We start from the raw sequence: 15,485 nt of genomic DNA on the forward strand, positions 1-15,485 counted from the left end.
TTATTTACTCCTGACTTATTTTGACCTCAGACATGTCTGCAGTTGCTTTGGTGAGAGACTGATAGCCAAAGAGTTTGCACCACTTTTGTTTTTCTGATCATTTGTGGTCTGCAACTAAATAGGCCAACCTTGTAGGTGGACATGATTAAAGCTGGATTTTGAATGTTACACAATGTACTTTTAATTTATTGTGAAGATTGGCAAAAATTTGTTTTGATTGTTCAGTCAGTTTCTTTTTGATGATGGTGTAAAGAGATCACAATCATTTATCCCCCCTTCTAGAAAACCAAGATCTCCACCTATGATAAGATGTGGGAGTTCATGAGCAGCAGAAGGCATTCGGTGATGGTGAAGAGCATTGAGGAGGGCATCCAACGCGTTCTCACCTCCGACTATGCCTTTTTGATGGAGTCCACCACCATCGAGTTTGCCACGCAGCGCAACTGCAACCTCACACAGATCGGTGGCCTCATCGACTCCAAAGCGTACGGTGTCGGCACCCCCATGGGTACGTGTGTGGATGACACTTAATGTTGTGAATGATGCATTGGACTTACTCTGCAGTGTAATCAATAAGACTGTAAATACAAATGGACTGTAGCACCGTTCTGGTCAATAGCTTTGCATTAATGAATAGCACTGTAAATACAGATTAACAACACTGCACTAATCAGTAACATTACTAATACAGATCAATCATGCTACACTTAATCACATTCAAGGTGTGGCTAATGAAACAAAAAAAATATAAAACAACATTTCATAATCAGTAACTGTAACTTTTTTTTTTCTAAGTGCAAAATCCAGTAGGAACATTTATCTTCAGTGCTTCTCTTGATTATACCTTCTTTTTATGTGCATAATGGCTCTTCATTGGCTTTAGGCATTATGCTGTGTGTTTGTGTATGTGTACTGTTCCTATGCTTTCACTAACAAGGCCCTGATTCCTCTCATATTGCGCTGCCGGTTGTGGAGTTAATATGCAGATGAAGTATGCTTTGGCTTCATTTTGATAAATGAAGCCATAAATCTGTGGAGGAAGGTTAACTGGTGAGGGCCAGTTGCTCAGAGCAGTGATTCACTGTTTCAATGCCTTGCTTTCTAAGGCGAGAGAGAAAGAGACGGAGAGAGAGAGAAATACCCCCAGGGCAATTGATGGGTTTATGAAATAAATAAAGGAATAAAAAGCACGAGGCGAGGATGTCGTGCTTTTACACGACTGTGAGGAGGAGCCAAATCTGATTATCAGGCTCAGTAGCAGATTGTCTTAATCCTGTTATACAGGCACCCCCAGCTGTGGCAGCTGCAGAAGAGCAGAAAATGTCTTCTCTAAGTACCTGAGGTTTGTGCAAAGGAGAATCAAAGCTGTGGTGGCGCTTCTGGAACACATTTGAGCACAATGGCCTCATGCTAAGAGTCTCACGCTGCCTCTTGCTCACTTAATTGAACTAAATGGCAACATAGTTCTGACTAAAGAAATACAGCAAGTTAAAGGGAAGACTTGCTGTAGAGCTGGTCCGCAGAGTGGCATTTGATATCAACAACTTTTATATCATTGTTTTCTTCTAGCTGTCCACATAAGATGTTCAGAAATATTGGTTTTGCTGACAATGTCTATTAAATTTGAATAGTTTGAAGACTTTTGTTTTACATCAAGGCACACAAAAGCTATGAACAATTGGAGTGTGTATGTGTTCATGTGAAGCAATCCCATTTAAAACCACGCAAGTTTCAACTTTAAAAGTGTTTGACTGAACAGTTGAGGGATTGCCTTGATCTGCTTTTCAAAGACCTGTTTTTGGCAACCTCTGCAGAAATGCATCCTTCAACACAATGTCAAACATGCAAATTAGACTGATATCTGGCCCAAAGCCTGACCCAATCATTCAAGAGGATGGTGTGATTCGCAGAGGAGGACTGTGCTCTGCTCTTACAATTACATTAGGAGGAAAAGCGATCGTTAGCACTGCAGGAAATGCGTGGCATATGGCTGTGTTCGTCAGATTTCAGAGTTCATTGAGCACTGAAGTTCTTTTCAGTGTGGAACATGTGTTGCAATTAGCATGCTAAAAAATAAAGTGATAACTCATGACTTTTGAAAATGTTTTTATGAAAAAAATATGTCCTATCCACCATAGAGCTGCAGTGTAATGCAGTCTCCCGTTGTCTTTAAAAAGGCTTTCTGGCAGTCCCATTTGTTTTAAAAGTGCTGTTCCAAAAGAATGCTGAATGGAATTACATGTTGTCACAGTTGCTGCCCCAGTGTTTCAGTTTACTCTTACAATCTCCATTCATTTCATTAAAAAAACTGATGTGTGTGTGTGTGTGTGTGTGTGTGTGTGTGTGTGTGTGTGTGTGTGAGTACAACACTGCCTTGAGATGGGAATTAATGTATTTCTGGTGACATTACATCACATCACAGCAGTACTGCTTTTAGAGCTAGGCACCTTTTTGTGGGCTTTCATACACAAACACACACACACACACACACACACACACACACACACGTAATTATAGATGCACACAGGCCTGCACATCAACACATACACACACATTAACAAATACAAACATGCATGTGTGAATATACTGGGTAATATGCACATACAAATGGGCACAAACATAAATACATCAGAGAGCTACATTCACACGAGTATTATGGCATGTCCAGGAATGCTGGAAGACAGTGTTTAGCATCACCAGACCCCAGTGGAATATTCACAGGGCAGCCAGAACACTGCATTTAAATTGCTAATCCTACCCTTTGGTACCACTTGCCATATGCAGGCCAGATTCCCCGCACCGAGCTCCGTTTAGCATATATCTGGCTGACTTTAACAGAGAGTAGCTGTCAGACACCATTAATATCTGGACCTTTGCTGCGCTCATGTTTTTGCTCCCTTTGGCAAGCGCACCTGCTCCACTCCAGCCAGTTTGCAGTTGCTGCAGATGTTACGCAAACTGGGGCTTAATTGAACATCAGCTGTGAAGAATGTTGATCAAATTCTCTCAAGACTTATTTTCGTGTCTAACCTGTGTAAGTAAATAAACTACCAACCACTGAGAGCATCCACTGGAGCCAGAGAAATGAAGTGAATGAATAAACTGAGGCTAGCTTGATTTTCTTGCTCCTTTTCTACTTATCAAGATGGCGGGGCTGCAGTTTCTTTGCCTTATTTTTTTATTTTATTTTTATTAATTGGTTGTGCACAGTGTACTCCACCAGCAGAAGGATGTCCGTAGCTGTTTAATGGATGGTGTTTCCGATATCTCTCTCAAATAGCATCATTCTATTTTGTGGCACCTCTGGTGGCTTTGTCCCCTATTTGTTATGTGAGAAGACTCCCTCGACAGCTGCTGTGGCTGTGGAGGGGGCGAATCCCTGGAGGTGTCATTAAGTGGAGTCATGCTTGGAGTTGTGTCATCCAACATCTGTCACTTCGCTGTTAACGTGAGACATGCTGGTAGCTTGTGAGTAAACCGTCTGATATATCTGTCCATATCTCAAGGGTCTCTTCTTCTATTTATAATAATTCCTAATATTTGCATCATTTTCAGCTAGTCATGTCCAGTATTGCACTTTGTGTCTATCTTGCTGGTCAGTGGGCAGTGTTAGCTAAAACATGTCTGCAATGTTGTTTTTGGGATCGTAAACCTCTTAATCCTGACAAATCCCACGTTGGGTCCAGTACAATGGTAGGAGTGGCACAAAAAGAAAAAAACAACACTTCAAGATATTGGTGATCCATTATCAATATGCTGGTATATAAAAATTAAAGTCAAGTGATTGTTACAATTCGTCCTCTGCATTTATCCCATCACCCTGAGTGAGCAGTGGGCAGCCATGACAGGCGCCCGGGGAGCAGTGTGTGGGGACGGTGCTTTGCTCAGTGGCACCTTAGCGGATTGGGATTCGAACCGGCCACCTCCTGATTATGGGCCCACTTCCTTAATCGTTAGGCCACCACATAAAACCTTAAAATCTTCACCACGCAACAGTGATTTTAAAACACATGCTAATTTGTACATAAAACGCTGTGATGTATGATAAATACTTTTTATTAAAATAAATATATTAAATATATGATTTAATAATAAGCATATTAAAATATATTTTTTATTCAGAAATCTGATTTTATTTTTTTGCTTCGTCACAGAATCAACATTATTTTGATATCGCTGTTACCAATTACAACATATTGATATTGATTTTCTAGTCCTACTTAAAATAGAGTTCCTGAGATGAAGCATGGACCTCACACCTAGAGACAGAAATTGCATGAACATTTCTCTGTTTGGAAAAAACATTTTTAACAAAAGTTTTAGAAATATAAGGGGCAGCACACACTGCACTGCATGTTGAATTTCTCATGATCCTGGAGGCAATATTCTTTCTATTTGCATGAAATAAGGCATAGCCTGAGCTAACAAGTTCACATAATTGAATATTGAAGCAGTGTCTCAAAATTCCATCATTTTTACTCAGTATTGTTGGGAGCCACACATTTCCAAAACCCTGGGACTGAATTGGGAAATAATTTGCTGTAACAATTGCATACCCTACGGCCCTATTACTTTGAATTGGAGCGCTAATACCATCAGCAAGTTGTCAGATTTGGAGCCAGAAGAGAGGAGAGTCAATCATCAGGCTAATTAACAGATTTCATGACCTGCCCTGGCTATTCTATATCGCTGATTTATATGGATTGCATTGTTTGGATATGTTTATGATTGAAACATTTCCCAAAATGTTAACTAACACATCTGAGCAGAGAAAAAATGTTGTGATAGAGCTGCAATATATCCCCCAGTCTGCATTTTATTTCAGTCTCGTTTTTTTCTGGCTACATTTGTTGTTTCCTTTCTTTGATGTGGCAGATTGCAGCTATGTGTCTTATTCACAATTTCACTGGTGTTTACCCCCAAGTCTGCTCTTCTCCATCATTTGGAGTTATTGGTGTGCTCGCTGTGTGAGTTTTTACATATGTTCTTACAAGTTACTCCACAAGAGCTAGCAGTACATGCTGAAAATGATAGTCATATATCAATTAATGTAACTAGTAATTGTAATGCCATTAAAATTATTTATTTATAATTAATTATTTATTTTCATGACATTGGTAGATTCTCACTGAAGGCATCTAAACTATGAATGAACACATGTGGTGTTATTTACTTAACAAAAAGTGGAGACCAAGATGGTTTGGGGTGAGCTGGACCGCAGGGTGAAGGCAAAGGGGTCAACAAGTGCTAAACACCTCTGGGAACTCCTTCAAGACTGTTGGAAAACCATTTCATGTGACTACCTCTTGAAAATCATTGAGAGAATGCCAAGAGTGTGCAAAGCAGTAATCAGAGGAAAGGGTGGAAGAAACTAGAATATAAAACATGTTTTTAGTTATTTCACTGAAATAATGCCTTGATGCCTTCAGTGAGAATCTACCAATGTAAATTGTCATGAAAATAAAGAAAACACATTAAATGAGAACATGTGTCCAAACTTTTGGCCTGTACAGTATGTAACATTGTGAATGTGCATATAGGAAGTTGAATATCTGTGACATTTTTTTGGATGCCCCACTGTTATGTGGATAAAACTACAGTACAAGAAGAAAGATGTCAGAAAACTTGTCACAGACATTCTTTGCCTCTGTTCCCAGCAGGAACTCTTGAACTTCAAGTAATCTATTTAATCAGGTCACTCATTGTAGCATCTGAGCCCATCACTATGTAACACTATTTTTCTTCCTGTAGTCCACTGTTAAAGCCCTACTGCCCTTCTGCCCTACTGTTCAGTCTTAGTCCAAGTTTTATTTTTGGTGTCAGTAAATTGTAATTATTATTTAATTTTAAGTGCTTAACTGAATAAGGCATTCCATGTAAAGTTTCCATAGTTTCTTAATGGTACTGATGCCATGCTTTTTGAATCCTGCAGGCTCTCCATACCGTGATAAGATCACCATCGCCATCCTGCAGCTGCAGGAAGAAGGAAAGCTCCACATGATGAAAGAGAAGTGGTGGAGGGGGAATGGTTGCCCGGAAGAGGAAAGCAAGGAGGCCAGTGCTCTGGGCGTGCAGAACATTGGTGGCATCTTCATCGTCCTTGCTGCTGGACTCGTCCTCTCTGTGTTTGTGGCAGTTGGCGAGTTTCTCTATAAGTCCAAACAAAATGCACAACTGGAAAAGGTAAAGCAACATTTTCACATTTCTGGACTGCAATGAAAATGTGGCTTCTGATTCATTTGGCTATTTTTACATTTTAACTGTGAAAGTTGAAATTAAGTTTTGTTTAAAGCAATCTACAGTATATGTTGTTTAGGTTCTTGAATTTGGAATAGCATAGTACACAAAATCCTGACATACTAGCACCTTTTTACTTAATGCTCCATGATAAGGGTGATCTGTAGTGTTCTGAACGCAGAAGATTACTGTAATCTAAGATCATAAATAGTGTTTTGGGATAATCTTGGGTACAGATAGCTTTTCCAACTTCTTGTACAGTCTTTATTTAATAATTTTATCAATCATCTTTATTTAAAATCAGTCTCCCCTTGAAAATATGTAGCTGTAGTCGCGCAAGAAAATAAATAAATAAATAAATAAATATAACCTAATTATTATAGACCCAGAGCCTTGAAACTTGTTGCCACTAATGAATTAAAGAATCCAGCAGGGTGGTCCATTATGGTTCTGTGGAAGTGCACAGTATTGAAAATCCATCTGTCACCAGCAGGTTCATGGTACAGATTTGACCTCTCTATGTGTCAATCAGTGGAAGAAAGTGTATAAAGTAGACAGAAACACGCGTATATACATGAATAGGCATAGCCCAATCTTACATTTGATTTGTAGTTTTACATGTTCACTTTGTTATGCATCACAAATCAGTATGTTCAGTATTGAATGAAACCTTTGTAACAGGTTGATTATTACATGATGATTTCAGTAATAGTTTTAATAACAAAACAGAATAGAATTTGATCATCTAATAACAAAATATTGAAAATGTGAAATTCCAGTATTTAATGTCATGAAAGCTACTCTTCATTTCACTCATACACACATGTTTGGACACCTACTCATTTGTGGGTCTTGCATTTTTTATATTATAGAACAACATTGAAGACACAGGACCATGTAATAACACACATGAGGTTATGTAAAAATATATAAAAAACTGTTTTCTCCACCACGTGTGCACACACACACACACAGGCCAAAAGTTTGGACACACCTTCTCATTCAATGTGTTTTCTTTATTTTCATGACTATTTACATGGTCTCACTGAAGGTATCAAAACTATGAATGAACACATATGGAGTTATGTACTTAAAGTAAAGACCTGGCTCACCGGACCTGAACCCAATCGATGGTTTGGGATGAGCTTGACCGCAGAGTGAAGGCAAAGGGTGTGCAAGGTAGTAATCAGAGCAAAGGGTGGGTATTTTGGAAGAAACTAGAATATAAAATATGTTTTCAGTTATTTCACCTTTTTGTTAAGTACATATCTCCACAAGTGTTCATTCGTAGTTTTGATGCCCTCAGTGAGAATCTAACAATGTAAACGGTCATGAAAATAAAGAAAACACATTGAATGAGAAGGTGTTTCCAATCTTTTGGCCTGTACTGTATTGACAGTTGTTGACACAGGGAAAAAGTACACATGAAGAAAGGAACATGCAAAAACACACCAGCTGAAATGTAACAGTAATTTGAAGACAATCATGCAAATTAATATCAGCATATTCAGTCCCAACTGATGCTTTATAAAGGGATGTCTCACAAAAAAAACTCTCATGATGGGTAAAACTGAAAAGCACTCTCAAGACTTTCCTAATCTTATAGTTTTGTTTCATACTCCTGGCATTGGTTTGGAAGAATTTCTAAACTACTGAGGGCTCTAGTGCGGTTGGAGCCATAGTCTGGAAGTGAAAAGAACACTTCCTTATGATTTCACCATAAACTGGCAACAACTAGGGGTGAGAAGAATTATCTGAAGAGATGTCCTAGAGCCAAGGACCACTTGTGGAGAGCTTCAGAAAGGCCTGGAATTAGCAGTTAAAATTATTTCAAAGAAAACAATAAGTACTTGACTGCTATGGCTTGTATTCACACTCTCAACACAAGACTCCATTATTGAAGAAAACATAGTGAAATACTGCAAAAATATAGTCTGGTCAGATGAGACCAAAATGGAACTGTTTGGATGCCAATTTACATGTAAAACCATAACAACAGTGAGGTTTGGAGGTGGGAACATCATGATGTGGGGCTGTATTATGGTACTGGTACACTTTATATAATTGATAGATGGATTAATGGTAAAATGTAAAAATACATTCTTGATAAAAATCTGCTGCCATATACCAGGATGAAAAAGATTAAATGAGGGTGGATGCTTTAGCAAGACAATGATCCCAAATACAGACCTAAGGAAACTCTCGTTTGGTCTCAGAGAACATAAAGAAAATAAAGCTGCTAGAATGTCAATCACCTGACCTGAATCTTGGAAAGAACGAAAGCTCAGAGTTCATAGAAGAAGACCACAGAACCTTCAGGATCTGAAGACTGTTTGTGTGGAAGAACAGGCCAAAATCCCACCTCAGCAACGCGTGTGTCTAGTTTCTCCAAACAGGAGGCGTCTTAAAGCTGTCGTCACCAACAAAGACTTTTTTTATTAAAAAAGTATTAAATACATTTCAGTAAGTGTGTTCAATACTTTTTCCCTGTGTCAATCCTTACAAATAACTTAATTTATGGCCCTGGTTGTCCGGATTGGATGAGTACCAATTGTACCTATATATATTTATATTTAGAAAAGTGATGAGTATACTGCTGTATATATTTCACAATAAGAACTTTTGTTTCTCAGTTATCACATTTTATGTTAGAGTGACTTTTATGTTACTTATAAGTACCATTATCTCAATGTCATATATATCATTTTAATTCATGCTGATCTTTTTGGAATCAGTAAGCCTCACTGTCTCTGTGAGGTATGACACTATGCCAGTTTTTAATAAGGAGAGGGGTGGCAATTTCTAAGAAAAACCATGACCACACCAAACTCTGACCCTTTGGATCCACCATAAGACACACATATTTTTTCTAGTGGACTGGATGGCAAGACCTGCTTTTGCAAAAAGCCATAATTTCAGCATTCAGCCAGCATTTTTATATATTACATGTTTGAAACAAACCTCCATATACACAGGTATCCACAAAATGTCACTATAACTACCACGTTTAAACACCACAAACATAAGTCTTTTTTCTTGTGTATATGGTAAATGCTGCCATCGGCTCATCGCCTGGGTGTTGATCATGGTGTGACACCCACAGCAGAGTCATAAATCCCCCCATTCTCAACCACACTTATCCCCTCCTAGAGCACATGCTGCTGTTAACAGTCTCCAGCAGCTGCCATCGATTTTGGAGTATGTTTTTGTTTGTTGGGTGTAAGCCGCCACTATTGATGTTCCTTGGCGTCCCGTCATGAAGTGCTTTTCTGCGGTGAGCCCAAGCCTATCGACATCAACACATGATGCCGGGGACAGGATGGCACATACTTCAGCTCCTCATCTGTTAAAAGGGCACAGACCCAGCAACTACGCTAAAACAAGCCTGGCAGACAGACAGATGCTTATTCCCTATGTAGCGCACTATATGGTAGAACAAAATGTAAGCTAATCATGCTGATTCACTATGCATTTGTGTTTATATGTGAATACATATGGTGCATTGTGGTGCACAGGTTTTGGAAATGTCCCTTTTTCACTTTTTGTCATGTAAACTGAACTGCTGTTAAAAACCATCCAACCAGCGTCTAACCAGCTTAGGTTAACTATCACTCTCTTTATTCACTTTCTCCCAGCCACTCTAAATAATGTATCTGCCTGTCTCAAGTGAACTGATCCCATTTTTTAAAAAAGTGGGTAGAAAATGCTGGCAACGCTGGGTACGCTAGCTGACACCACCGCCAAATGCAACCAAATTATCATATTATAATGATTATGATTATAATCATATCATAGTCATGGTGGAAATAAAAAGAACAACAGTGATCAATACTGTTTAATTAATAAATATTTAATAATATTTTTTTTCCTAGAGGACATGTCGATTGCTTCATACAGAAACTGTGCTGTGGTCACATATTATATATATGTTTGTTTTATATACAATGAATGAAAACTTTTTTGCTCACAGATTGTTATAAGAATCAATAGATTTCTAAATGCAACACTTATGAACCATTTGAATAAAATTTTTAATAATTGTAGCTTAACTGGGCTGAGCGGTGTAGTCATTCTTTTCTTTTATTTCATTCATATTCATATGCCCTCATTTTTGCATCAACACCTGAATAATATGGAAATGAATACCCACCCCCACCCCCCCCACCCCACACACACACACACACACACACACACATACACTGTACAGTGACAGCAATACAGAAGTAATGCATATACAGAAACACCCTGATAATTATACCCATATCACATAAGAATGCACATACACAAACGTGGATATGTACTTTAATTCCCTGTGAAGAATAAAAGCATTGGATCTACATTGCGCTTTTCTTTGGTTTCTGCTTTTTATTCTTCTTTTGCCTTGTCCTCCTTCCACCCACCTCTGTCATCCCCTCTCTCTTGCCCTCCGTTACTCCGGCTCTTTGTGAGGACTGCTGATTCCCGCTGTGCTGCTCTTCTCTCTGTGCGTAACCTCTCTCCTGAGACACGTAAATACTAAATGCTCCATCTCGCACACACACACACACACACACACACACACACACACACACACACACACACACACACACCAACTCATACACTGTGTCAAAATGGTAAAAGGGCCTAGAGACACACACACATTCAATTGGACCCTATCACAAGTCCAGAATTACTCCATTCATTCATAAGTGTGCTGCATTCTGTGTATTCACACCAGTCAATAAGCATTCATAATCATTCATAGACATTAAGCCTCCACTTCTTAAATCCACTTTTGCTAATTATTGCCTTTGCATACTAATTTGCCTGATAATACAAATTACAGTTTGCAGCTGACATAATTTATTATTTTTTTTATTGTGTTTTTTCTGAAAATACAACAATAATAATTAATCACAACCACTGTGAGATTAATTCTCCACACTGGACTGCTTCAGTTAATTCCAAAAAATGTGTAAATGATTTGGATTCATTTAAAAGAACGAAAAGACCCCAGAAAGGGCAGTGTAGTTTTTATGGCCGCTGCCAGTGCATCTTTAGTGGGGAAATGGAGAAGAGCGGGTGGCGGCAGCTTAATTGGCCCTGCAGCAACACGGGACCCAGGTCTGAGGAAATGTAGTCTGCATCAATAAGTCATGCTGCTGCAGAGTGCTGGCAGAGGGACATGCACAGAAATCTGCCATGGAGAAATGGCTTTAGTTATGATGCTCCCTCTGTGAGACGCAGTGGCTGCTGTGTACTCAGCTGTGTGTGTGTGTGTGTGTGTGTGTGTGTCCGTCCATTTGTATTCCTGTGTACATTTATTCAGTTATCTGATATCTATTCACTGGTTCCAGATTCAGACCACCTGCACAACAGAGTTGAGTGTGTTGTAAGATTGTCTGTGTGTGTGAGTATGTGGGTTCGCACTCATGACTCTTGTGTGTGTATTATGCACTCATGCATACACCAAATCCACGACTTTCACCTTCACTTTCTTCCATGTCCACATCTCCATCACCCTCATCCACTGCTGGCAGCTCAAGGATGGGAAAGCAGTAGAGCGCCCCCTGAAAGCAAAAACATTGGTAATCTGTGAGGAAGAATGATCTTTTTTTTTATTTTTTTTTTCGGGGGGGGGGGGGGGTGAAAGAGATCCTCTGAAAGCTCTGGTCTGTCCCCCACAGCGGTCGTTCTGCAGCGCCATGGTGGATGAGTTACGGGTGTCCCTTAAGTGCCAGCGCCGTCTCAAAAATAAGCCCCAGCCACCCGTCATGGTGAAGACTGAGGAGGTGATCAACATGCACACGTTCAATGACCGGAGACTGCCGGGCAAAGAGACCATGGCCTGAACACAGGTCACCTGATTCTCCTCTATAGAGGCAGGAGGGGGTGGGATGATTATGACAATGGCTCTGGTTTAATTGCTCACATTATTGTTTATTTTTTTCTTTTTGTAACTGGAACACTACAATTGAATAAGAGAGGGGAAGGGAAGAAACTCAAAACTATTTCCTGTGGAAATAACTGGAATCTGGCAAGGAAGTGAAGCGAGTTACCTCATCACTCCTGCCAAGGATTCGGGACACGTTAAGGAAATACTGGACTCTGCCACCGAGCACTGGGACCAGTCAGTGACAGTACATCACTAAACCAATTTTTCTTTCTTTCTTTCTTTTTTTTCTTTTGCCCTGTGATTCCATTGCTGTACTGATGGATACCAACTAATGGCCATTCTCCAAGACAACAAAGACACTTGCTGGGGATCACCAAGAAGTTATTTTAATATATTTACTACTTTTTTCATTCATTTTTCATCATTGTTCCTAATCTAAGAAACCAGCCACACCCACTTTACGGAACTGCTCCGAGCCATTATCAGAACTGATAAAACCGCTCTGTCCATCAGGCAATAAATAATCTTGATCTCTTTGTGTTTCAGATGACGCTTTCTACATTTTACAAGAAAAGGGGCTCCAGAATTAGGGAGGGATAGTGTATTTTCACAAAATAAATAAATGATATAATTTATCCAAATATGTCTGGAGTAATGCAGAAAGAGATTACTGGGGTGGGACAAGAGAAAACTCTTAGTAGCAGCAACAGCATCCCAAGGGTGCTCACCTAAAACCAACAGAGATGCTGTGCTGCTTTGGAGAACCTGTGAGGGAACTAAGGGAAGCACATAGAGGACAGAAATCACAGCTACCAATTACACTGTATTTATTCAGCTATTTTTTTTATTTATATTTCACGGACTGCCACATAACAGATAAACAGATAATTTTTTTTTATTTCGTTTGTAGGTTAAATTTAATTTTTGTACTTTTTTGTGAATTTTATTGTCAAACAGAATCCTCATGTTACCTTGTGCAATTGCAAGAATTTCTAAGGATAAAAGTGTTTTGTAATGAAAAAGAAAAAAAAAAACAATTCTTTTGTGATAATTTTTACTGACACACACACACAAATGAACCACCATGGTTTCCTTGGCCCACCCTCTGGAGGAACAAGACTCATGGTTCCACCGCACCAGACCACCCAACATGGAGCGGCTCCCTCTGACTGAGACACAGCCCTGGGACTAGGGCAACTGGGCTCTGCATTCAACCCACACCACCTCCCCTTCCCCTCACTGCCGGTGTAATCGAGATGCCAGGGTAGTCCCCAACAGACTCCCATGTTTTGGACAGAACCTATTTTTATCTTGTAAATGGATCATATTTAAGAAAACATATTTTTACTTGGGGTACAAAAATTCTACCAATGAGAATACAGATCAGAAGGGAAAATACATAAACATAAATATAGAAATTTATATATATTACATGCATAATATAACCGAAGAGGACTACCAGTGTTGCTTGTCATTCTACACTTCGGTGATTTTCAATAGACTTCTAGTTCTCAGTTCTGAGACATGTGTAAATGGTTTAAAATGGATAAAGATGTATTCAAGGATTTTCAAAATACTAAAAAATTTTGACCATGTTGTGAAAAAGCGATTGAGTACACACAGTTCACTGTTGCTAAAGTTGATGCACAAATTGAAAGAAAATCATTAAAAAAATCTTCACAAGTTCTGTGCCTTTTTGAACATGCTTCTTCTTGCAATCTCTGAATGTGCAAGCATGCATATTTACATTTCAGGCAGTGAAGAGTTAACATTTGAGACAGGAACAAAAACTGGGATAAGTAAATCTATGTATTATCTTTACCCACCGGCAGCGATATAAACATGCATATTCCTACACCCAACCAGCACCGCAGCGAAGACAAACGAGACAAACATCAGCAAGGAGCTCCTGAAAATTCAGGAGTGCAGGGCCCAGGAATAGCTGCTATTGCTGTGAGTCAGAAACAAACCTGAACAAATCCCAGCACAAAACCCGGAGAGACTTCTCAAAAAATGACTTTTTACACTGGCAGCTAGTGCAGCAAATTAGCTAATAAGTAGGACAGGTTTCACATTAAAGTGATTTGCACAACGGAAAATAATAACAGATTATGCTTGTAATGTATTCAATCACGAGACAAAATTAGCACTGGCTGCTTTAAATATGATGTGCTAATCAGGATTTTTTAAATGTTGGTCTCAATTATGTATAATATTTGTGACAAATTACCTTGACCAAAAAGGGAAATAAACATCCTGGTCACAGTGAACAAGATCGCGATAGAAATTGGTGTGACAGCTTTGCCATAAACTGCACTGACAATGCTCTGAAGACGCAGAAATGACTATAAATAATTTATAATTCATCTTTTTGTCTGATTCAAAGGGGATGTTCAGATGATCAAATGCAAACAGCATTGCTAGTAGGTCTAATCATGGGCAGTCAATAATAAATTAGAGAGAAAAAAAAACAGTTTGTGCAAGCTGGGAATATTAACCCCTATTTCTCTGACATGCACTCAAGCCACCTTCATACAGCACTGCAGGACATCCTTTAACCTGTGGCCCTGACATCCATGAATCAGGGGAGCATTTGGATTAGCATCTGGTATCAATAAAAATCATGTTACGGCCAGTATGGGGCACTTTTTCTTTGGATGGCATTTGATTGGATGAGCAGAATCCTAATAGTAACAAAATCTCACAATAATGACACTCCAGTGCAGCTCTTTCAACTCAAATCATCCTTAGGTAGTGGCTACTGTAAACATAAAGGATTCAATCATTCAAAGGATTCGAAGCCTTTATTGTCATGTGTATGGAAGAAATTACATTTCTCTGTACAATGAATTTTTTTCTTTGCTGTCTACATACAAAATGCTGAGATAATTCAATCTAAACAAAATAATAAAAGCTGGTAAGTGTTGTGTAGATATTAATTACAGTGACAAGGAAATTACCGTATGATGTGCAGATATGCTAGGAGCAAAAATTACACTATGTGGTAGATGGAGAGGATGTGCAAAGAGCAGATGAGGCTGTATTATTTATTGTTAGGAACTATTTAGGACCACAGTGTCACATGACCAGCTGCTACAGAATGATCTTGCAGCTGGATTGAATAATAAATATTAAATACATAGAAAATATGACATATTTCATCACAGAAGATACATCTAAACTTTATAGGGGCTGTCAGGATTGACTGCAGCTGTGCTTATAACCTGTATCCAATCCTGACAGCGCTTAAAAACCGCAGATGTCCGCCCCTTCGGGAAGGACTGCATTTTCGTGGACTCTCTGCACGAACTTGACCTGTTTATGTTTCACGTGTATTTTGAGTTCTGGCAATCGGCACACGCCTGCGGGTTTG

At 39.1% G+C, this 15,485-nt stretch overlaps 1 protein-coding gene across 1 annotated transcript in view; it reads left to right on the plus strand.

Moving 5' to 3' along the window:
* Positions 1 to 13,810, plus strand: part of grik2 (glutamate receptor, ionotropic, kainate 2) — a 161,671-nt gene extending 147,861 nt beyond the window's left edge. The window contains exons 15-17 of the mRNA XM_028978938.1: positions 283 to 508; positions 5,933 to 6,183; positions 11,904 to 13,810. Coding sequence (XP_028834771.1) covers positions 283 to 508; positions 5,933 to 6,183; positions 11,904 to 12,068 — 642 coding nt within the window. The 3' untranslated portion in view covers positions 12,069 to 13,810. The remainder of the gene's footprint in view (positions 1 to 282; positions 509 to 5,932; positions 6,184 to 11,903) is intronic.
* The last annotated feature ends 1,675 nt before the right edge of the window (positions 13,811 to 15,485 follow it).

Source organism: Denticeps clupeoides, chromosome 5, assembly GCF_900700375.1.
Source record: "Denticeps clupeoides chromosome 5, fDenClu1.1, whole genome shotgun sequence".
NCBI lineage: Eukaryota > Metazoa > Chordata > Actinopteri > Clupeiformes > Denticipitidae > Denticeps > Denticeps clupeoides.